Source organism: Sorex fumeus, unplaced genomic scaffold (assembly GCF_029834395.1).
Source record: "Sorex fumeus unplaced genomic scaffold, SorFum_2.1 ptg000226l, whole genome shotgun sequence".
NCBI classification, from domain to species: Eukaryota; Metazoa; Chordata; class Mammalia; order Eulipotyphla; family Soricidae; genus Sorex; species Sorex fumeus.
Window position 1 is genome coordinate 508,305 of NW_026606283.1, and position 23,051 is coordinate 531,355.

At 39.0% G+C, this 23,051-nt stretch overlaps 1 protein-coding gene across 2 annotated transcripts in view; it reads right to left on the reverse strand.

Moving 5' to 3' along the window:
- The window catches only part of RABGAP1L (RAB GTPase activating protein 1 like), a 393,084-nt gene that overhangs the window by 346,419 nt on the left and 23,614 nt on the right, over positions 1–23,051 (reverse strand). For both annotated transcript variants that reach the window (XM_056108612.1, XM_056108613.1), the window contains exons 2-7: positions 17,934–18,104; positions 15,266–15,458; positions 14,143–14,353; positions 12,498–12,672; positions 4,971–5,128; positions 3,677–3,787 (exon numbers count right to left, since the gene is read on the reverse strand). In XM_056108612.1, coding sequence (XP_055964587.1) covers positions 3,677–3,787; positions 4,971–5,128; positions 12,498–12,672; positions 14,143–14,353; positions 15,266–15,458; positions 17,934–18,071 — 986 coding nt within the window. In that variant the 5' untranslated portion in view covers positions 18,072–18,104. The remainder of the gene's footprint in view (positions 1–3,676; positions 3,788–4,970; positions 5,129–12,497; positions 12,673–14,142; positions 14,354–15,265; positions 15,459–17,933; positions 18,105–23,051) is intronic.

The following is a 23,051-nucleotide window of genomic DNA, read 5'->3' on the forward strand; positions in this document are numbered from 1 at the left end:
AGCTGGGTGTGGTCCAAAAGTCACTCCCCCCCCAAAAAAAAAAATTTTAAATGTCTATCCATTTGAACAGAGGAAGTTTACTATCAAGTAGTATTAACTGTATTAGGAGATTAACCATAAAGAGAATTCTAAAGAATATCCCAGAGACCAGTTACCCCAAGGAGGAGAACGTCAAGGAAAAACAAATTTGGTAGGGTGGGGGTTCTATCCCTAAAGACAGTACGCAGATTTCATTCATGAAGGTACAGCATACTAAAAAGCCTACCTCAGGGTTCTCCAGCACCTGTCCTGCACAGTGGTGGGTACATTTAGCACAGTGAAAACCAAGGCAGTGGATTAGTCGACGCTTCTGTGATGGAAGACCACTGGCCACATCAGCAGGAAACCCGTAGGTGCAAAATCAGAGAGTCGGCTGACTGGCAGGATGCCGTGAAGCCCCCACATGTCTGTGTTCAAAGGGCAGCAGGAAGATTTCAGTGGATGCAGGCTGAGCCCACAGAGAACTCTATGCACTGGGTGCCCAGCTAGGGAACAGCACCATTACACAGACAACCCAGGATCTTGCAGGTAGGGCCAGAATTGGGCGAAAAGTCCTTCCTGCAGTGTCTCTCTGACACCCTCTACTGACATAATGTAAAACTAAAAAAATGATGAACAGTTCCACTAATGCAGATCAGAGAGGAAGAAAGGAGATCTGGAATCAAGAGGTAATTAATAACTGGCATGGGGTACGGTTTAAATACCCCAATCTCTTCCAAGAAGTCATGTTTATCAGAGACCCATAAATCAAAGAAATAATAAAATTAATATATTATGATTTACAAAAGTGTTGCTGAAGAACTCCAGTTATAGTTCTTTAGATTATACCTATGTCAATTTCCCAGTTTGACATTGTCATTTAAGAAGTGACCACTGGAGCTGAGGCGATAGTACATTTATCGGGCATTTGCACTGCATGCAACCGACCTGGGTTCGATCCCCGGTGTCCCATATGGTCCCCCAAGCACCGCCAGGAGTAATTCCTGAGTGCAGAGCCAGGAGGAACCCCTGCGCATCTCTGGGTGTGACCCAAAAAGCAAAAAAAAAAGAGTTTTTTTTTAAAAAAAAAGAATAAGAAGTGACCACTGGCTAAGTATCCAGCACTCTGCACTATTCTAACTTTCAGGACCAGAGCAATAGTAAAACGGGGAGGGCATTTGCCTTGCATGCGGCCAGTCTGGGTTCAATCCCCTATATCCCATAAGGTCCCCCAAGCACCCAGGAGTAATTCCTGAGCCAAGAGTAACCCCTGAGCACCACCAGGTGTGACCAAAAAATACAAAAAAAATACTCTTGTTTGTAACTATCTCACAGTGAGTCAATAAAAAAAAATTAAAAAATTAAAAAATACTCCAGGCTGGAGCAATAGTACAGCAGGTAGGGTGTTTGCCTTGCACGCGGCCGACCAGGGTTCAATCCCCAGCATCCCGTATGGTCCCCTGAGCATTGCCAGGAATAATTCCTGAGTGCAGAGCCAGGAGTAACTCCTGTGCATCGCCAGGTGTGACCCAAAAAGCAAAAATTAAAAATATATTTTTTTTAAAAAACTCACTTTTGGTGCATCTATAAATTTTTTAATTTAACTTAAAAAGCACCAGGACAATTGTATGATGTTTGACTGAAAGTTTTGTCACTGTATCTCATGGTGATTCAACAGGGAAAAAAAATCATAATGGACACGCATAAATAATAAATAAATAAATAAAAGCACCAAGACATCTAGTATAGGTTAACATATGAAACTATGTACGTGGGCTAGAGCGATAGCAAAGTGGACAGGGCATTTGTCTTGCACGCGGCCACTCCGGGTTCGATTCCCAACATCCCATATGGTCCCCCAAGCACCGTCAGGAGTAATTCATGAGCACATGAGCCAGAAGCACATTGGCCGGAGTGACCCCAAAAAGTAAAAAAAACAACAAAAAAAAAAAGACACTATGTCTATGTATGCTGTGTAGCTGTAAGAAAAGGTGAAAAACTAGGCACTCTGTTACCGTGTAGCTGGAACTACAAGGTACCATGTTAAGGGAAGTCTGAAGGAGAGAGAAATAGCAGATGATCTCACTGACCTGTGGAACAGAGAGACAAAACAAGGGAAGAGGCAGTATCTACACCATGACAAACCCCGGCCTTGGACTACGAGACTCTAACTGCCAAGCAATCAGAGAAGTGGGAGGGAAAATGAGGCCTGGCACTTATCACTTCAACTTCTCATTACATGGTTACGAGTCAATACATTAAGAATCAAAGCAAAATTTACTACAGGAAAAGGGCACATTTCTGACTCACTCTACAAGTAATCAGTCTGTTCTAGTACTACGTGCTACATGCACTTCCTCCAAGTTCCTTCCCTCTGCTACTGATGCAATGACTGGATTCACATACTCTGGGGCTGTGGTGTTTGCACCTAGCCACAGTGCTCCCTGGAATCTTCCCACCTGTTCTCAGTACTCATACGTCTCAGTTTCAGGTCCCACCTAGAGTTGTACACTTCAGCTGGTGCTTGTATACATCTTACTAAGTGAGACGCTGTACACTTGGCTCAGGTTCCTGGGGTCCTAGACATTGTCCCATGTTACTCAGTTAAGATATAGTAGATATGTTTATTACATTATCTACTACTTTGCTCTGCTTCTGTATCAGTGCTACACTCCAATCACACAGGAACAGAACAATTTGATAGGCACAGAACACTGAAGCCAAAGATCTCTTCCAAACTAACCTCGAGAAGGCCTAATTACCGCTGGTAGAAGACTACCCTTGTTACGGAATTTACCTAGGTTCATTTTCTAAATGTCCTGAGTCATTTTATAATGAGCCTAGCACAGCAGTAGGGCGTTTGCCTTACAAGCGGCCAACATGGCCGACCCGAGTTCGATTCCTCTGCCCCTCTCGGAGAGCCCGGCAAGCTACCGAGAGTATCTCGCCCGCACAGCAAAGCCTGGCAAGCTACTCGTGACGTATTCAATATGCCAAACACAGTAACAACAAGTATCACGATGGAGACATTACTGGGCCCGCTGGAGCAAAATCAATGAAAAACGGGAGGACAGTGACAGTGACTTTTATGTGTGTTGGAAAACTTACATATTTAAAATATTTTTTAAATGATGAATTTTCTGTCAAAAGATAAGCCAAAATGAAGGAATGAGGTTTTTTTCATACCAATGAACGTTTGTGAGCAACGTGAAATAGGCAGAGGTGTTACGGATTCTCTTGACAAGACTGCCACCTATTGGAGTGCCCTAAATTCCATTCTTCACACATGATGATTCAAACATATTACATAGGGTCTGCACAAGGGATGTCCCTGGTGCCACATGGCCTCCTGAGTATTGTTCTATGTATCCCCAGAGCACTGGCAAAGTGGCCATGGTGACCCCAAGCACTACAGGATCTGCGAGCACTACATCTGAAGTCCCTTGCACTGAACTTCCAGCCTGAGATTTTCAATGAACCAGTTTCATGTAACCTCTGAATCAAAGAAAGCATTACGGGACACATTCTCTGCCAATGGCAAAACAGAAGTATGGTGAAAAGTCATCAAGAGTAATACAACTGCAATCCAATAGTGCTTCTCTCCAAAAATGCAATGAACACTACAAGTTTTGGCAGAATCTAGAAGCAAGTTGCTTACCGTTCAATAGCTAATTCTTTGTTGGAAAGTTGTTGCACTGTAATCACAACCTTCTTCTCTATTCCTTGTTTTAATTTGAAATAAAACTTATCTCTATCTTTAGGCACAGGACTGAAAGATAAAAGAAGTTATAACACAGTTATAAATATAACACAATGACTGTTTGATTCTAGATCCATGGATGTAGTTCAAAAGGAAAGTACATAGACGTCATGCTTAGTGTGATGTGCTGGTTCAATCCCAGAAGAAGAAAAAAAATAATTCCAATATTAAACCAAATCAATGAAATATTTAAGCAGTAACACCCTTATCAAATTCACCTTGTCAGAGTAACAGATTACAAAATTAAAATCAGAACAGAATTGTAATTAACTTTTAAACTATATTTGATAAGACATTTTATCTCTAACCAATGTTAAACCCAACATTTTTCAGTGATAGCAAAATACTTCCAACATCCGGGGCCAGAGAGACAGTACAGCAGGTAGGGAACATGCCTTGCACATGTTCAACCAGGTGCAATCCCCACACCCCTGGCGGGACTTGGGTAATGTCTGAGTGCAGAGGCAGGAGTCAGCCCTGAGCACAGCCACATATGTACTCCCCCCAAAAAATTAATACATATTTTTAAACTTTATTTATTTGGGTTACACCCGGCGATGCTCAGGGGTCACTCCTGGCTCTGCATTCAGGAATTACTCCTGGCGTTGCTCAGGAGACCATATGGAATGCTGGGGATGAGACCTGGATCGGTCGAGTGCAAGACAAATGCCCTACCCACCCTACTATCTCTCCGGCCCCAAGACTGTCATATTTGGGGCAACATAGATAGTATAAGGGGTTTAAGGCACTTGCTGTGCCCACCCCAGCAGTTAAATTTCAACACCATACACCTGAGGTCCCCCAAGCATCACCAAGTATTATTCTGAACTCAGAGACAGGAATAAATACTGCGCACCCTGGGTGTGGCCCAAACCTGCCCCACTTCACACTCCACGTAAAGAAAATAAAACTTTGTCACGTTTCTGGTTTAGCTGGTATGATCATGAAAACTTTTAACATAGTAAAACATAAAAAAAGGCAAAAGAAAATAAGCTTACTACTAAGCATTTAGACTTTGTAATTACTGAAGCATCCAAATAAATATAAACAGAAGATGGACATAGATCTGAAAAGATTAAATGTGAGACATTCTTAAGAGATGACTTGAAACAACAGTGTCTAAAATACTGACTGTCTTATCTACAAAAGAATACCTTGAATACCATTTCTCATTACTTTCAAATAACTTTACCTAAAGTTCCCTTTTCCATCATCTTCTTTAACCTCCAAGGAGACACTGAAGGTAAACACGTCACTGTCAGGAGTAGGAATAACGGAGTCTTTAACATCAGATAATTTTCTTGAAGAACGTTTGAACGCTGTAGAGAAACTATATAAAATTCTGCTTACCTGAAAGTAAAAATGAAAAATAAAATTAGGCAAAGGGTTTTACCTTTCTTCCTGGTTCTTTAACTTGTACATTTCAAAGGTCACAATGTTACCTAGCAGATCAAGTATATAGAGTTAATCATACATTGTAGTTTATTATAGGTACATAGATTATACTACATAATTCTTTCAATTCTGGCATTTAAACATGACAATGAGCTGAACTATTTAGGTTCACAAGCCAAAAAAACTGGTTCTATCACTATTTTTTAAGCCTGAAAAAAAAAAGTGGGGTAAATTAATACTAAAATAATTACTAGAAAAATACTAACATCTAAACTTCCCAATAAAGATATACAAAACTGTGGGGTTTTTTTTTCCTGCTTCTTAAGTCACACCCAGTGATGCACAAGGGTTACTCCTGGTTCTGCACTCAAGAATTACTCTTGGCAGTGCTCAGGGGACCCTATTGGATGCTGGGAACCAAACCCGGGTTGGCTGCATGCAAGGCAAACGTCCTACCCGCTGTGCTATCGCTCCAGCCCCACAAAACTGTTTAACTCCAATCCTCAACTCTCTTTTTAAGTTTCCTAGAGTGGGGACTCTGGCTGTGGGAAATGTACGCGGGTGAAGTGAAGGATGTTAGAACACTGTATGAGTGAGACTTGACCATGAACAACTTTGAAACTGCATATCTCACAGTGATTCAATTAAAACAATTAGAAAAGAGAAAAACATAAAAATAATAAAAGTTTCCTAGCTTCACTGAGCTCAATACTGAAGGGGATGGGAGTAAGCAACTATCAATTTTAGAAAAACACATACAGCGTTCCGGCCCGTCCTTCACGTCCTACCAAGGTCACCACTTGCCCCCCCCACCCCCCACGAGCGGCTCTCCGGCACGGCCACGGTCCCAGAAGCACAGAAACCAATCTCTTAATTATCTGACTCTCAGTAGAAATACTTCCAGGGTTAATAAATAAAATAGCAGAAATCCAAAACCACGCGGCCGCGATAGTGGCCCGCGACATTATTTAATTCTTGAACCCAGCTGTAGAAAGCAAATCCTTTCACAATGCTTTTTCAGCATGGCTGATTTGGGGGGGGGCGGGGGGGCTAAAGTCTAAATAATAATGGTGCAACTTTTATCGAAACAATGAAGCTAGTCAAAGTAGATAGAGTGTTAACTAGAATTCATCTGCCCCACAGGCATTGGGGGGGTGGAGGGGGTTTACTGGGGTTCTTCGTGGTGAAAAAAAAGTATTGGTAAAGGGAAATGTGATTGATATTTGCATGACCGAGACCTAAACCTGAAAGCTTTGTAACTTTTCCCACAGCGATTCAATAAATAAATAAATAAATAAAAAGAAAAACACATACATGGCAACAAGATTTAAACAGATCCCAATATTCAACATTGACATGGTTTAAATATGTTGCAGGACTCCCAGAATAAACGAATGCAGAAATGATCTTCTCATTCTAGACATTGAACAACACCGGTGACTACTTTTTTTTTCTGGTCTTTGGGGCACACCCAGTGATGCTCAGGGGTTACTGGTTCTCTCAGACAACCCATAGATTGAGCACTGAAATAAAAGAACTTGGGAAATATCCTATTTTTAGTTACTCCAGATTCAGAAAAAATGAATTCAAAATATTCAGATATTAACCTAGGACAGCAGCAGAATTACATGTAAAAATAAAAAAAAACCTATAATATACTAAAGCCAATCCATAGTAACTTTTTCCCCCGCTCTTTATTTCAATTCCTTTACGTTGGCACTATCAGCAAGTCTACGCTGATACCAAGGGCTGAGTTCTAATGGGATACAATGAAGTGGGGAGAAGGGATCAAACTATACCTCCATTTTTGGGGAGAGAAACACATAAACCCCAATGATAGCACTCAAACGGCATTTGATACTGACCATATCTTATAAATTATCTTTCATGAAATAAAAATGATTTATGAATTACTGAATTTGAAAAAGCTAAAAATGGTGATCCAGGGATTAATAATGTGAATAGTTATAGAAACAGTAATTCTAGATTTCTATAGTTATTGGAACAAGCTGGTGAACAAATGACATTATGAAAATTAAACTTTAAGACACTACTGCTAGCAATTCTCACTCTCCCCTCACTCCCTCCCCCGTCTCTCTTTCTCTCTCTCTTATACACACCACACACACACACACACACACACACACACACACATACATAAATAACCAAGAACAGACATTTTGTTTGCAAATGGTAAGGTTTATTATCAACACAATTTTCCTCCAGAAAGTAGTAACTACAAGAAACATAAGTTAACAGAAAATTATAGACCTGTTTAAGTGTGTTGCTGATAGTGTCATTATAGCTTCTGCCGTTTTGGAATAGAAAGAAAAGCACATGCAATTATGTGGAAAGGAGATATACAAACGTTTCACTCTGGTGGAATTCTGAATGACTTTTCTCTTTATTTTAATACATTTCAAATTCCAAATATTACATATACAAAAACCAAACTGAAATGGATTAAAGCTCTTAATAAGTGGGAGTAAGCTCAAACTAAAGTTTCTCATGGAAGATCAAAAGTAAAATTAAAAAAAAATACCAATGGAATGAAAGAGAGTATTTGGGAAGCTTATATTTGATAAATATAAGCAATGTATTTAAAAATCATGTATGTCAACAGCAAAAGAAAAAAGACCATTTCTATATATTGTTATTGTATAACAATATATTAAATATTAAATATAATATTTATTTAAATATTATTAAATATAATATTTAATATATTGTTATAGAATGACAATATAGAAATGGCTTTTCTATATTGTTAAATATTAAATATATTAACAATATATTTCTATATTGTTATTATAACCATGTAATTAGGAAAACCATACAATTTATCATCCAGACCTAAGGGGAACATAAGAGCATGGTCTAAAATTTTATATTATGGACATATATAAAAAATAGAAATACTAAGTGATCCAGCTATCCCACTGCTGGACATTTATAATAATAAAATATTTAGTTCCAAGACAGAGAAATATGCACATTCATGTTCATTTCAGCATTATTCACAAAAGTCAAAAGTTGAAAATTTTCTAAGTGTCCACTAACGACAAGTGGATAAAGATATGATAATTGCAGCCATGCTACTTACTACTCCTGCTTGAAAAGATATCCTCTAGTCTTTAATTGACAAACTTCAGATCCAGAAAGTCTACAAACAATGAGAAACAAATTAGCATTGTTATAAAGTATACACATTGGCAGTAAAACTGTCACCTTTCCCAGAACTATGTGCCCATCAGAAGATGCCCAAACACTAAAAACTAGTCCTTTCACCAAAGAACAAGAAACTTCTAGAAACCAGACAAGTAGTACATGCAACTAAAAAATTTCAGATTAACTAAAAGGATCATTCTTTTGAATATGAAGATATCAGACATCTTAAGGAAGGCATAATTGATGAAAAACACAAAGGCAGTTTGGAATAGAAGCCTAACTTAAAGGTAAAAATTCATATTTGCTTTTTATAGTATTTAACGTGAAATTTTTACTGAAAACTACATGGGTCTTCAGAGTTAAAGACTACCATCTGAAAACTATTTCTATATTGTTATTATAACCATGTAATTAGGAAAACCATACAATTTATCATCCAGACCTAAGGGGAACATAAGAGCATGGTCTAAAATTTTACATTATGCCATGGAAATGTTAAGAATACCACTTAAGTACTCAGCACTGGTATAAACTTCCTACTTATATTAGGTTACACTTCATATAGAAATTATTTCTTACAGTAAAATTTAATTAAAAATATATTTCTTCTTTAATCAATGGGTTTTAAAATCAATGCCTCATAATGTACAAATCTAAAAATGTACTCAACGAAAGTGAAATAATACAGAGACATCATTTTCTGATAGCCTGCAAAGTGCCAAATATCCTCTAAAAATATAAAGCTATTATTATGCCCCTAAAACAGTTCGGCCAAGAATTTCCCAGTTTTGTCCAATAGTCTCAGAAATAACAAACCCCGCCCCCAATCATGTAAATCTATAGACGCTGCAATAATTCAAAGGGAAGGCTTCATACCGTCAGTTTTTGAAAATTCTGGCAGCCAAGTCTCTCAATTTTCTTCTGCAGAGGATTTCGACTTCTCTATTCAGTAGGTTCTCCGATTCTTGAAAGTTTATTTTCTTGGTGTTGAATGTCAGTGATTCAGAAACCCCTTAGGTGTGTTAATGTGACCACCAACGTAAAATGCCAGGCCTCTCCCACCTGCCGCCTCCCCACCTCTGTAAGGATCAGAAACAGATCCCCGCGTTCACAAACACACATATTCTTTCCATTCTGTTCACTGCCTCCTCTGTGCCGGCACACTTACATCATTCACTCTGCCATCACTAAGATTTGATACCTGAAGCAAATATACAACTCAGAAATAATACTCAGACACCCATAAGCCACCTCCTGCTGGTGCCAGATAATCTCACGATCAGCCACTGTCCAGATCGCATAGTTGCTTCTCCCAGAAGGGGGCATAACATGAGGCCCCCATAACCATGCCACAGACTCCGCACCAGGCTGTTTCACACAGGGTGCCCCAGAGGGGAGCAGGTGAGAGCCCTCCCCGCCCCAAGGGACCCAGCTCCAGCAGCCAAAAACCTCTACAACCTAACTCTGCCAACTCAAGGCCGCTACCCACAAACTTGGGCTGAGCCACACATATGAGTAAACATATTCCTGGACCCCACGTAATAAGACACTCCCTACCTATTCTCCATAATTACCATACCACATTTGATGGGGTCCAGACAGAGGGCAACAAATCTTAGAAGGAAATATATATATATATGCATATATACATATTTTCAGATATATACCAAAGCTCACATCAACCAAACTTTAACAACATGTTAGTGACATCCCATAGAATGTCTTAATGACTCCTGCCAAAATAGAATAATCTTCACACTGTTTCCTATAAGAATACTTTTTTGTAAGCATATTCAGCAGTTCTTCATAACAAGACAATCACTGTCACTGTCCTCCCGTTGTTCATCAATATGCTCGAGCAGGCCCAGTAATGTCTCCATTTTGAGACTTGTTGTTACTGTGTTTTGGCATATTGAATACGTCACGGGGAGCTTGCCAGGCTTTGCCATGCGGGCGAGATACTCTCGGTAGCTTGCCAGGCAATATGAAATATATTGTTTCAGTTGTGTTTTGGAACAGGGATAGGGGCTTGGGATGGAAAATCCCGAATTTGGTGGTGGGAAGGTGTCATGGTGGTGGGATTGGTGTTTGAATATTAAATGTAATCAAATATTGTGAACTAACTTATAAATTAAAAATTTTTAAAAAAAAGAAAGAACACTCAGATATAAAAACCCAAATCAGAAAACACAAATTCCTTACAGAGGCCTGGGTCCTGGCAGCAAATTTTTGTGCCTACAATTTAAACTGTGATGTCAGTGGCATGTTAGTTTTAGTGTAAATAAAATTAATTACCATAGTAGAAGTATTAACATGAACCTCCATGTACTTAGTGGATCAAACCCAGAAGTCTACAATTCTTTGAGTTTCCATGCGTTGGTGGTATAGTGGCTAGCATAACTGCCTTTCATGTTGCCGCCAGAAATAAAGTCTCAGAACTCTGGTTACTAAAACAGTCTGTTTGTTTAGCAGTAAATAGAAAATTGGGGGCATTCTCGGCTGACAATTTATAGTTCTAAATAAATATACCTGAAACCTTGTTCATCCAATCCATTTATCATCTTTAAAATGGATTAAGTACTAAAGCTCTAATATTACAAAAACAAAAATAAAAACAGGCTTCCTAAGCAGTGTCCAAGAACTGAAAGAGCAAGTCCCAGCCAACTCACTCAGTCAGGCTGGAAAGTTCAACACTGGGAGCCTAATGATGCAACAGTGCTCGTGTCCTCAGAGTCTCTGGGGCTGGGACTACACCTGGTTGCAGAGAGGGCTATGAACCCAAAGATTTATTTTGCTTTGGTTTTGGGTTTTGGTGGTTATTTTAATATTGTCTGACAATGTATAGTTCTAAATAAATATACCTAGTACAGCGACAAATGCAGGCTTAAGTAGTCTACAACATATAACCAATCCACTGAGTAACTCCTATTCCACGCCTTAAGGAGTTATTCAGCTTAAGAGGAGTTAATAGGAGTTACTCAGTTAATAGGAGTTACTCAGTTAACAGGACTTAACAGCTTAAGGTATTTTACTGCAGGTTTTCACAAGTCACAACAAAATACCTTAAGTTACAAAATGAAATCTTAGGAACTTGGGTCCTTGTAGGTGCAAAGCATGAGCCCTGGATCCCTGAGCTCTCTTCTCCAGCCCAATGTAACATTTTAAATTTTGAGAATTGGATACAAAAATGGCAGGGATTTTCCCCATGTATTAACAGTGCTTTGATTATTATCAAACCCCATGATTGTGTCTGACTGTGAACTGCATCCTAGTTTAAGAATAAAGCCCCAGTTACCAACTGCTAAGGGAATCTTCCTGATATCTCAAAGCACTCAGTGGATACACTCATGGTATGTGTATTTTAGTTAGGCCCATTTTACAGAGCAAAAGCCAGGATCTGAGACTACTTTAAAAACCATGGAGATGTATATAACAATTTTAGTATAACACCTAAGTGAAAGTACAATGCAGCTTTCAGATTTAAGTTCACCAGAGAAACAGGTATTGTTATAGGTACTGTTTCAAGTCCCATGAACCAATCTACTTGGACAAAATGAGAATTTAAAAAAAAAAAATACCTTTCTTCACCTTGGCAACTTGCTTCTATGGTGGGGTAGGAGGAGAGCTGATGAAAAGGGATTTTTCCAATTATCATCTACTAAATTTGGAACTCCGCACCTACAAGATCACTTTAGTGCACAGAACTATCCACTTCAACTTTCCATATTTAATTATAAAGGTAAAGGCCCTCCCGTTGTTCATCGATTTGCTGGAGCGGGCCCAGTAACGTCTCCATTGGAGACTTTGTTGTTACTGTGTCTGGCATATCGAATACGTCTCGGGGAGCTTGCCAGGCTCTGCCGTGCGGGCGAGATACTCTCAGTAGCTTGCCGGGCTCTCCGAGAGAGGCGGAGGAATAGAACTCGGGTCAGCCATGTTGGCTGCGTGCAAGGCAAACACCCTACCGCTGTGCTTTCGCTCCATCCCATATACTAAAAATTTAATTATATATCATTACAAATGTAAACTTATTTAGAAATGTACCCCAAATAGTTTACTGGTATATACCAAACACATTTATATGACAATGAGGTTAGGGTTCAAATATATAACCCTAATTCAGCTTTAGCAAACTGTGACAATCTATGATACTTACTGCCTCTCTAATTTCACAGGAGAAAACATGTATCTGAAATTCTTCTGACCCATGCGAACTCTCTGTAAATGAAAAGCAATTGCTCTCCGACGTCCCATCATGTCCACGGGCACAGAAAACCACCTTATAGATTGGAAAAGATGCTATCTCCTTATTTCTAGATTGGTCTATAATTCTGCAAGACAGTGATGAAAAATGAGATAAAGTATAGCCACAGAAAAACAGAGTCAAATTATTCTACTATACCAATATAGAAAAACAATTATCTAAGGATCACAAAAATAATGATGCAGGAAAACAATCTTCAAACTCTTACTTTGTACATATTTTCATGCATACAAAGATACACATGCAAATTCTTCATCTTCTTTGACAATTACTTCATTGTTATATTTCCTATGAATGAAATCATTTACTCCCAAAGCCTGAAAATGCCTACTAATGCTATGTCTGGTAAAAATCTATGTCACCCATTTTTTCATCCTTAAATACTCATCCTATAACAGTAATCTTGTACTACTATTATGGAAAAAGAACTTCCAGTACAAAATAGCACAGACCTTCTCTACAAGGTATACTTCAATTAAAGTGCACCTGAAATATGCAAGTTCTAAGTCACTGTTCAATAGAGACCTCTCTTATTTGCAAGGCAAATTTGCGATCTCTCTTATTAAAGCAGGAAAAAAACAGAGGTAGTTTCAAAGATAAACTCAACATAATTTCAGAGTAAAAGAGTCTGTGGGATCCAAAAGCGGGTAATTCTGAGCTTTCCTATACAAATCTTAAGCCCTGGATTTATCTAAAAGCTTTAGATCCTTTAGAATTTTAAACTATAAAAATGAGGTGTAGCTTCTAAGAACAGATGCAAGGGAAAACATCAAGTCTTTGTCAAGGTGTGTCACATTTTGAAACGAAACAGTAAGAGTTATTTGACCTTTTTTGGAGATGTTACATAAGCAATCTACAAAATGCATCCATGGAAAGAGACTTTATACATTCTTATTAATAATAAGGTGAAGGCAGATTTAAATACCTTTAGGCTAGAAAAATACAAATTGCTAATATTTTTACAACTGTATTTCCATATTATAAGCATAAGTTTTCAAATTCCCTAGTGAATAAGGAAGACAGCTCCAAGCTTAAAGATGCTCACTTTGCCTGTATGAGCTGGGAGAGAAGGCAGCTGGGATGGAGAAGGGGTCACTGAGTCAGTGATGGTTGGAGGGATTGCTCGGGATGGGAGATGTGTGCTGAGAGTAGACAAAGGACCCAACGTGACGGCCTCTCGGTGTCTGTATTGCAAACCATAATGCCCAAAAGTAGAGAGAGAGTTTGGGAGAGATTGTTTGTCATGGAGGCAGCAGGAGGGTTGGGATGGGGGTTTCTGGGGACATTGGTGGTGGAAAATGTGCACTGGTAGAGGGATGGGTGTTCCATCACTGTATGACTGAAACTCAAACATGAAATCTTTGTAACTGTATTTCATGGTGATTCAATTAAAAAAAAAAGATGTTCACTTTGTATGTATGTCAACAGGGTAAAAGTGAATTTAGCTAAGTCCTAGGTCTGATTTATGATACAACATACCCACTACCCAAAAAACATGATACATATCTAAGATTTAAAAAAAAGAATCAGAGCTTACCTCACTGAGCCTTCTGGAACATTTGGCACATAGAGAGTAACAGGAAAAGGGGACTGACTGGAAGATTTCATAGTTGCCATTGCACGTAAAGCCTCCACTTCATTACGTGGAGAAGAAATCTTCATACAGCCCAAGTAGATCAGTTTGTTAAACAAAACACTATCTTCTTCAGGCAATCCACTTGGAGAAGATGGTCTGGGTGTAGAAATTTCTAAGAAATTAAAGCATTCAATATTAAGTTGATGCAAAATCCCACAGACAATGAAAAATTACAAACAAAATTTAGGTCTCTGTGTTTTTATTCCTTTAATGTTTATTCTAAATATAAATTCAGAGTTCTAGAATCAGTCATTTCATTTCTTGAAGTGTTATCTTAAGTTTTCTGCAAAGATATGTACCTATATATGTGTTGTGTAGAGACCATTCACAGCTCAAATGATCAAATTCGGAGCCCTGTATATGTTATGTATTCTACCTCTCAACCTGTCTATCCCCAGTCCTGTACTTATTTAATACAGTAAAAGTTACACTAAGAAAATATATATGTATATTTCACATACCACACATAAAAACCAAAATGAGGCCAGAGCCATAGAACAGAAGGTAAGGCATTTGTCTTGCATGTAGCCAGCACCAAATATGGTCCCCTGAACCCCACAAGGAGTGACCCTTGAGCACAGAGCCAAGAGTAAGCCCTGAGCACAGTCAGGTATATACCAAGCAACAAAACAAACACACACACACATAATAAAATTCCAAGGATAAAGCAAAGCACTGTCAATAATCTCTCATAATCTTTGTAATATTTGATATTTTATTTATTAATTACATACTGATTTACTCATTCATTGTCAGCAAGTACTTCAAGGTCTACTGCATGCCAAATAATACGGGGGATAAGATGAGGATCAAGACATAGTGTCTGTTCTCAGAACACTGGACTAGCTTAACAAGTAGAGAGACAGAACAAAAACAAAGCAAAGTGGAACTCCCAACTAGAGAAGAAAAGCTGGCCTGCATGTTACAAAAAAAAAAAAAAAAAAGCTAGTAGGCTTTTTAATTTTCATCTAGAAAATTTCCCTACCACTTTAATTCCATTTCTCTTCTGGTTTGAATACAGTACCTGTATTTGACGGATCCAAATATAACTGAAGAGATGGCTTATTAGCTTGACTGGCTGAAACATCTCCAAATGAATAGTCTGAAATCTCACTGGAACTTTGATAATCACCAAGAGGACTGCTCTGCCCCTTCTCGGAATCTCTCAGTATCTCCTCCATGGCTTTTTCCAACTGTTCATCACCATTAGAAACTATCTGCATACAAAGCAAGAAAATTTTCTTTCAATCCTGGTTCTAGAGTTTTATTTAGTGAAAACATTTTGTATCTAGAAAAAATAAAAAGAGCCTAAATATTTCAATTTATCCGGTGACTATTATAAGTTTATGTCATTGTACCTAATTTCAAAGATATGAATCCTTTTTTTTTTTTTTTGGCTTTTTGGGTCACATCCCACAATGCTCAGGGGTTACTCCAGCCTCTGCGGCTCTACTCTCAGGAATCACTACTGGCGGTGCTTGGGGGACCATATGGGATGCTGGGAATTGAACCCAGGTTGGCCGCATTCAAGGCAAACGCCCTACCTGCTGTGCTATTGCTCCAGCCCAAGATATAAATTCTAAATTTAGAAAAAAAAATCTAAGGGATGAAGTGATAGTACAGCGGGTAGGGCATTTGCCTTGCAAGCGGTCGACCCGGGTTTGATCCCAGGCATCCCATATCGTCCCCCAAGCACCGCCAGGAGTAATTCCTGAGTGCAAAGCCAGGAGTAACCCCTGAGCATCGCTGGGTGTGACCCAAAAAGCAAAATAAATAAATAAATAAATAAATATTTTAAAAAATAAAAAAAATCTAAATTAGATGACTATTAGTTTGAGAAACGTGCTTCAGAGAACATCTACTCAGTTTCCAACTACACCTATTCCCTAAAATGTTGTCCATAGAGATCTCCATTTGCAGTGGAGGATTTGGACCACATTTGACAGTGCCATGGGCTACTCCTGACTTTGATTTCAGGAGTCAGTCCTGTAAGTGCTCAGGGGACCACAGAGGAAAGTAGGAATTGAAACAGGATAGGCAATCTGCAGGCAAACACCTTAACCCCTGTACTATGTCTCCAGTCTTCCTTTTATTTTTTTTTTTCTGTGGGGGAGAGTGGTACAGGGAGGACAGGGGTTGATTTTTGCTTTTGTTTTGATGCTACACCTAGCTGTCACTGTCACTGTCACTGTCCTCCCGTTGTTCATCGATTTGCTCGAGCAGGCCCATTGGAGACTTTGTTATTACTGTGTTTGGCATATCGAATACATCCGGTAGCTTGCCAGGCTCTGCCGTGTGGGCTAGATACTCTTGGTAGCTTGCCGGGCTCTCCGAGAGGGGCGGAGGAATCGAACTCGGGTCGGCCATGTTGGCTGCATGCAAGGCCTACCATTGTGCTATCGCTCCAGCCCACCTAGCTATGTTCAAGAATTACTTCTGGCTCTATGACCATAGGTCATTCTGGGCTCTGTGCTCAGTGGACCATGTGAGAGCAAACCTACATTGGTTATATAGTAGGTAAAAGCCGTACCCACTGCCCTCTCTCCAGCCCCTCTATTATTTAGGAGCAAATTCTGAAAATCATGTCATCTTAAACTTATGTTTTTTTAAAAAAATCACAAATTTAAATAGAAATTTCTCCAATTTATAAGCTAACTGGTCATAGCTATTGTTATTAATTTCAATATTGTTATTCTTTTCATATTTGCTCTCCAGGAGTCAGAGAAATACCACAATGGGCAAGCTATTTGTAAGTGTCTGACCCCACTTTAATCCCCGGCATCCCATATGGTCAACCAAGCACTGCTAGCAGTAATTCCTGAGCACAGAATCAGAAGTAACTCCTAAGCACCACAAAGTATGGCCCAAAAAGAAAAACAAAAAATTTTTTTTTGCTTTCTAGATAAAACCAAGTTAAATTCTAATTTCCTGGCATATAAGTTAACATACCTTGTTCACTTTTTGCAAGTTAGACACAAAGTTAAATAACATCTTTGCAAATAAAGTTATCTTAAGCATATTAATATTAATTTTAAATCATTGATAATTTTTATAAAACCATTCTCCAAACAATAAGATAGGTATTTAATAATTTGAGGTTTTTATTAAACATCAAATATGAAGCTGTTTTGATAAATTTTTCTATACTTATTCCTAAAGGGTAGCTATGTAATTCTCATACTATATACTGGGTTTTCTTGGTTCTTAGGAAAAATATAAAGAATAAAAACTCATGCTTCTCAGAAAAGCCTTATCTGCAAAAACTACAAGATATATTACTCAGACAGGTCTAATGTTAAATCACATACCAAGAGTCTTACAAGCCAATTTAAAACAATAACTGCAAAGACTAGTAAAAGCAAAATACAGTTCTTTACATAACTTGTAAAATCCAGCTGTCAGACAATAAATACAGAAATTACATATGTCATATCTAATCACATAGTCTAAATCAACAATTACCCTTCCCACTTACATTCCTTCTTTCTAAAATTCTAGAAAGAATTGAAAGATAATGAGAAACAAGACTTTAAAAAATACATGAACCAAATAACTAGCCTCTGGATAAATTACTGATTTCTAGTCTCAAGATCAACACTCGAGGGAGGGTGGAAAACACTTTGGATTTTACAACATCTGTTTCATTGAGTAAAAAAAAAAAAGTAAAAACATATTCGTAGAATACTAAATACCTTTAGCTGAGGTTTTTCGTCATATTTTGTAGTAGTTTCATCTGCGTGCTGAGGAACCAAAACAAATTCTTCACTGTTCAGTGTAGCCACAGAATCCGATGACCCACTAACCTTCTGTAATGAAGCTCTGACCTCCATTTCACTTCTGCAAACTTTTCTTCCCACATCCACCTGGACAAAAAAAACACAGGAATTTAAAATAAACCATTGAATAAAAACATGATCTAATAAGCACCCGGGAAATTCTCCATATTTAAGAATTGTTCATGTGAAGAATTCTACCGGCTAGACAATTATCTCAAAACTGGAGAGGCTAAGTTCTTAGACTAGGCCACATACTGGAAATGTACTCTCTTCACCTGAGTTTCCAGACTAAAAGAAACTTATTGTTCCCTGGAAAACACAAGCCCACTATTTCTCAGCTGAACTGATTTGCTACTGTTTGACTCATTTCTTGAAGAAATAATGTTTTGATCTTTATTAATGAATAATGAAGTACAACACTAGAAATATATAAAACCTTATGCAAGTATTGGCCAAAATCACTTTAAATTATTTACAAACATTTATCAAGGCTAACTACTGTGCCTTATATTCTGTGTCACAAGTTCATTAATACAGAATTCAAGGTCAGAGAGTTAGTACAGGGATTAAGGGACTTCTTGGCATGCAGTCAATCCCAGTTTGATTCCCAGCACCGCATACGGATCCCCAAACACCAGAAGTGATCCCTGAGTCAAAGTTAGGAACAAGTCCTGAGCTCTATAGACTATGGCCCTCAAAACAAAAATTTTTTATTGGTTACATAAATATAGCTAGCCAGCCAAATGTGAGTCAACATCCTAAGCTATTCATCTTTTCTTGTAGACTTACTACCATGGGGACCATGTGTTAACCTTACCTTTATGTATCAAACATTATTTTAGAAATTAAATGTAGAATAATTGTGCTTTCTAGATAGATCTCTAAACCACAAGAACTCACAACTGGGGCTGGAGCAGTAGCACAGCAGTAGGGTATTTGCCTTGCACACGGAGATCCAGGTTTGATTCCCAGTATCCAATATGGTCCCCTGAGCACTGCCAGGAGTAATTCCTGAGTGCAGAGCCAGGAGTAACCCTTGTGCATCGCCAGGTGTGACCCAAAAACCAAAAAAAAAAAGAACTCACCACTGTCACTTCCAGATCTTCAAATTCACACAACTCATTTTAATCAACCATGTACACTACCAAAAAGACACTGTATCAGCCCTGGGGTTCCTAAATAAATTAGGGGGGCAGACTCTCTGCTCTCCTGGAGCACACATCTAGCGAGGAAAAAAGATCATTCCAGGCCGAGATTAGTACCAGGAATTTTACTCCATGGCTTGGAGGCCAGCCACACATGCTAAGGGAAAAGGGAGCTCAGATAGAGAAGGGAGCACCAAATAAATGATGTTGGGAGGATCCTCCCAGGATGGGAGAAGCATGCTGAAAGTAGACTACAGACCAAACATGATGGTCACCCATTGCCTCTTTTGCAAACCACAACACCCAATAGGAGAGAGAGAACAAAAGGGAATGCCCTCCCACAGAAGCAGGGTGGGATAGGGGGGATGGGGGGTGGGAGGGATACTGGGATCCGTGGTGGTGGGAAATGGGCACTGATGGAGGAATGGGTATTTGATCATTGCATAATTGAAACCCAAGCACAAAAATTTGTAAGTCTACAACTGTACCTCATGATGTCTCGCTAATAAAAATTAAAAAAATAAATAAAAATTTAAAAAAATAAAAGATCATTCCAAATCTTGCTCTAAAGGCTATGAAGAAAATAAAACGGGTTGATGTCCAGTGATGACAAAGAAAGATGTTTTGATCTTTATTAATGAATAATGAAGTAGTAGGAAAGGGAAATATTACAGCTGAAACCTAAACGACTAATAACTATATCAAACTGCTTAGTGACTGATCACAGAGGATATATGATAGATAAGACAAAGAGGCCAGGGCTAAAAATAAATAAATAAAATTACAGGATTGGAGCTGGAGTGATAGTATAGTGGGTAGAGCATTCACCTTGCTCGTGGCAACCTGGGTTCTATCCCCCGGCACCCCATATGATCACCCAAGCAAGCACTGCCAGGAGTAATTCCTGAGTGCAGAGCCAGGATCACCAGGTGTGGTCCAAAACACAAAACAAAACAAACAAAACAAAACAATACACATATACATAAAATAGGATCTTGGAAACCACGGTAAATCTATAGGTTCATGCCTGAAATATTCTTCTCTTTTCAAATTCTTCTCTTTGTTCACTGCTTCATATAAACATGGCTGTAATATCTCATTTCACCATTAGGTGACACTAATATAATTACACTTGGTCAAAAAAGAAAAAAAATTAATTTCAGCTATTTATTTTCAGTTTCAACTTACTTTATACAAGATTCCTTCCCAACTGGGTAAAGAGGGCTGCATGAATCCCTAAACACAAGACACCACCCCGCCCAGTCTTTGTGACCCTTTCAGTAGCCACTGCCCTTTCTGTGGCCAGTCTTTCCATTCCAAATCCTTTTCGGTTACCACCACTTTGAGATGTCTCCTAGACATCTAAATGTTGCAAATTTCCCAGGGGAAGGTCCTTCTTCAGGGTAAGGAAAAGGGCATTTGCCTTACAAGCGGCCAACATGGCCGACCCGAGTTCGATTCCTCCGCCCCTCTCGGAGAGCCCGGCAAGCTACCGAGAGTATCCCACCCACACAGCAGAGCCTGGCAAGCTACCCGTGACATATTCAATATGCCAAACACAGTAACAACAAGTCTCATGATGGAGACGTTACTGGGCCCTCTCGAGCAAATAGATGAACAACGGGAGGACTGTGGACCGTGAAAAAGGAGGGAAAATTTTTAAAAAATAGAAAATAAAAACAAATGCATGTTAGGTACAAGAAATTCACTTTAAATACACAGTCTCAAACAGATGAACAGTCAAAGGATGGGCAAACACGTGCTGAGCTAACATGGATCAAAAGAGTGCTAGGAGGCCAGAAGCACTGAGCCCTAACCCAGTCTTTCTCAACTGGATTAAAAGTCACCACCAAGATGCCAACACAGCACTTTTTTCTCCCACAGACCTTCACACCAAACTTCCTGAAGAAAAGGGACTGGTAACTACCAAAAGTCATTAAGTGATAGGGCTGAGTATGTATAACTCCCTACATAAACTCCAAATTCTAACTTCAAAAACCAAGGTGAGAGAGATGTGTATTCGGGGAACCACTGGTTATCCCATTTCTATATCCTGGTTTCCCCTTTAATAAAATTGATGTCAAACCAGCAAGAGGTGAAAAGATGAGAAATTAGTGACAGAAGCAAGAGAAAGACGATGAGAAATTGTCTTGACTCTCAAAATAACCCTAGAAAATGGTGGGCTTACTTTGTGAAGAGAGCTCATGGACAGGATCTTTCCGGATCTGAACCATTAAAGGGAATCTGGGTTAATACAGTTCACAGATGCAGGCATCATTTTACAGCTTGGAAAAAAGCAATCCTTTGCCATTATTTGATAAAGTTGTAAATGGAAGGGAGAAAAGAACCTATCTTCACTTTAAAAGCTCTATCAAAAACTTTGTGTGGGAGAAGAGACAATTATAAAACCATGTCCTGGAGCCAGAGAGACAGTACAGCCTTGCACCCGGCATTCCACGTGATCGTCCTCCAAGCCAGCCAGCAGTGATCTGTAAGGAGTAAGTCCTGAGCATCACTGGATGTCGCCCAAATAAACAAAAACAAAAAGAATTACACAGCAAGTAAACAAGATAGTTCAACATTCAAAAAACTAACCAGTGTGACAAGACATACCAGTAAGTTAAAGAAAAATCATAATTATGTCAACAGTTGCAGATAATGCATTTGATTAAATCCAATATCCACTCAGAGTTAAAAAAAAAAAAAAGCAAACCATCAATTGATGTACCTCCAAATTTGTATCTACAAAAACCTTCAACTAACCTAACTCTGGGGATGCACACTTTACTAAGACTGAAAACAATGCAAAGATGCCCTTCTCTCACCATTCTGGTTCAACATCACACACAGAAACTCTTCACAAAATACGCAAAGGAGAGGCTGAGAGATAATATTACAGTTAGGGTGCATGAATAAAATATACTCGACTAGCGCACACATTTACGGCCTCACAACATCTCATACTCTATACCACTTAAGCACCAAGAGTAGCACACCACACATCTGATGGAGTGTGAAGTAGAAGGCAACCGATCTTATCCTGATCAAAAAAAATTAGCACACAAAGGCTCAACCTGTAACAACATGTTAGTAGTCTCTTATACAAGAAGGGTTTAATGGCTCCAGGGTGAGATACAACAATCTTCACACACTTTCCTCTAAGGAAACTCTTGTGGATCATTTTTTAGCTGGTTAATTGTAACAAGCAATACAAAATAAATTCTTCAGGACCTGCTTCAGGAGCAGGCCTGGGTGGTGGTAGGAAAATTAAAATAATGGTGGTGGGAGGGTGTAATGGTGGTGGGATTGGTGCTGGAACACTGAATGTATAAATATTGTTATAACTTATAAAAATAAAATTTAGTTTTAAAAAATTTTAGTTAAAAAAGACATATACTCCACTCAGGTTTAATTCCCAGAACCACATGGTCCCTGAGCATCAATGAACGCAGTCCTGAGGCCCCCCGCGCCACTACCACCAGGATGGCCTGGGTACCCTGTACCTGAGGCCTGAGCAGCCTGGTGTCCTCCGGCCCTTGCACTAAACTACCAGCCCTGCCACCCAAGAATTGGTGGTAGGGCCTCCGAACTTCCTGAGCATTACTTGGGTATTCCTCCTCCCCGCCCCCACACCAAAAAAAAAAGATATATAATTAGAGAACTAGAGAACACTGATAAAAAAAAAAACTAAATCAAATCTAAGAGGAAAGATACATGATGGGAGAATTATTTTTTTTTTTTGGTCACACCCGATGATGCCTAGGGGTTACTCCTGGCTCTGTACTCAAGAATTATTCCTGGCAATGCTCAGAGGATCCTATGGAATGCGAGGATCAAACCCGGGTCAGCCTCAAGAAGGCAAGCATCCTACCCACTGTACTACTGCTCC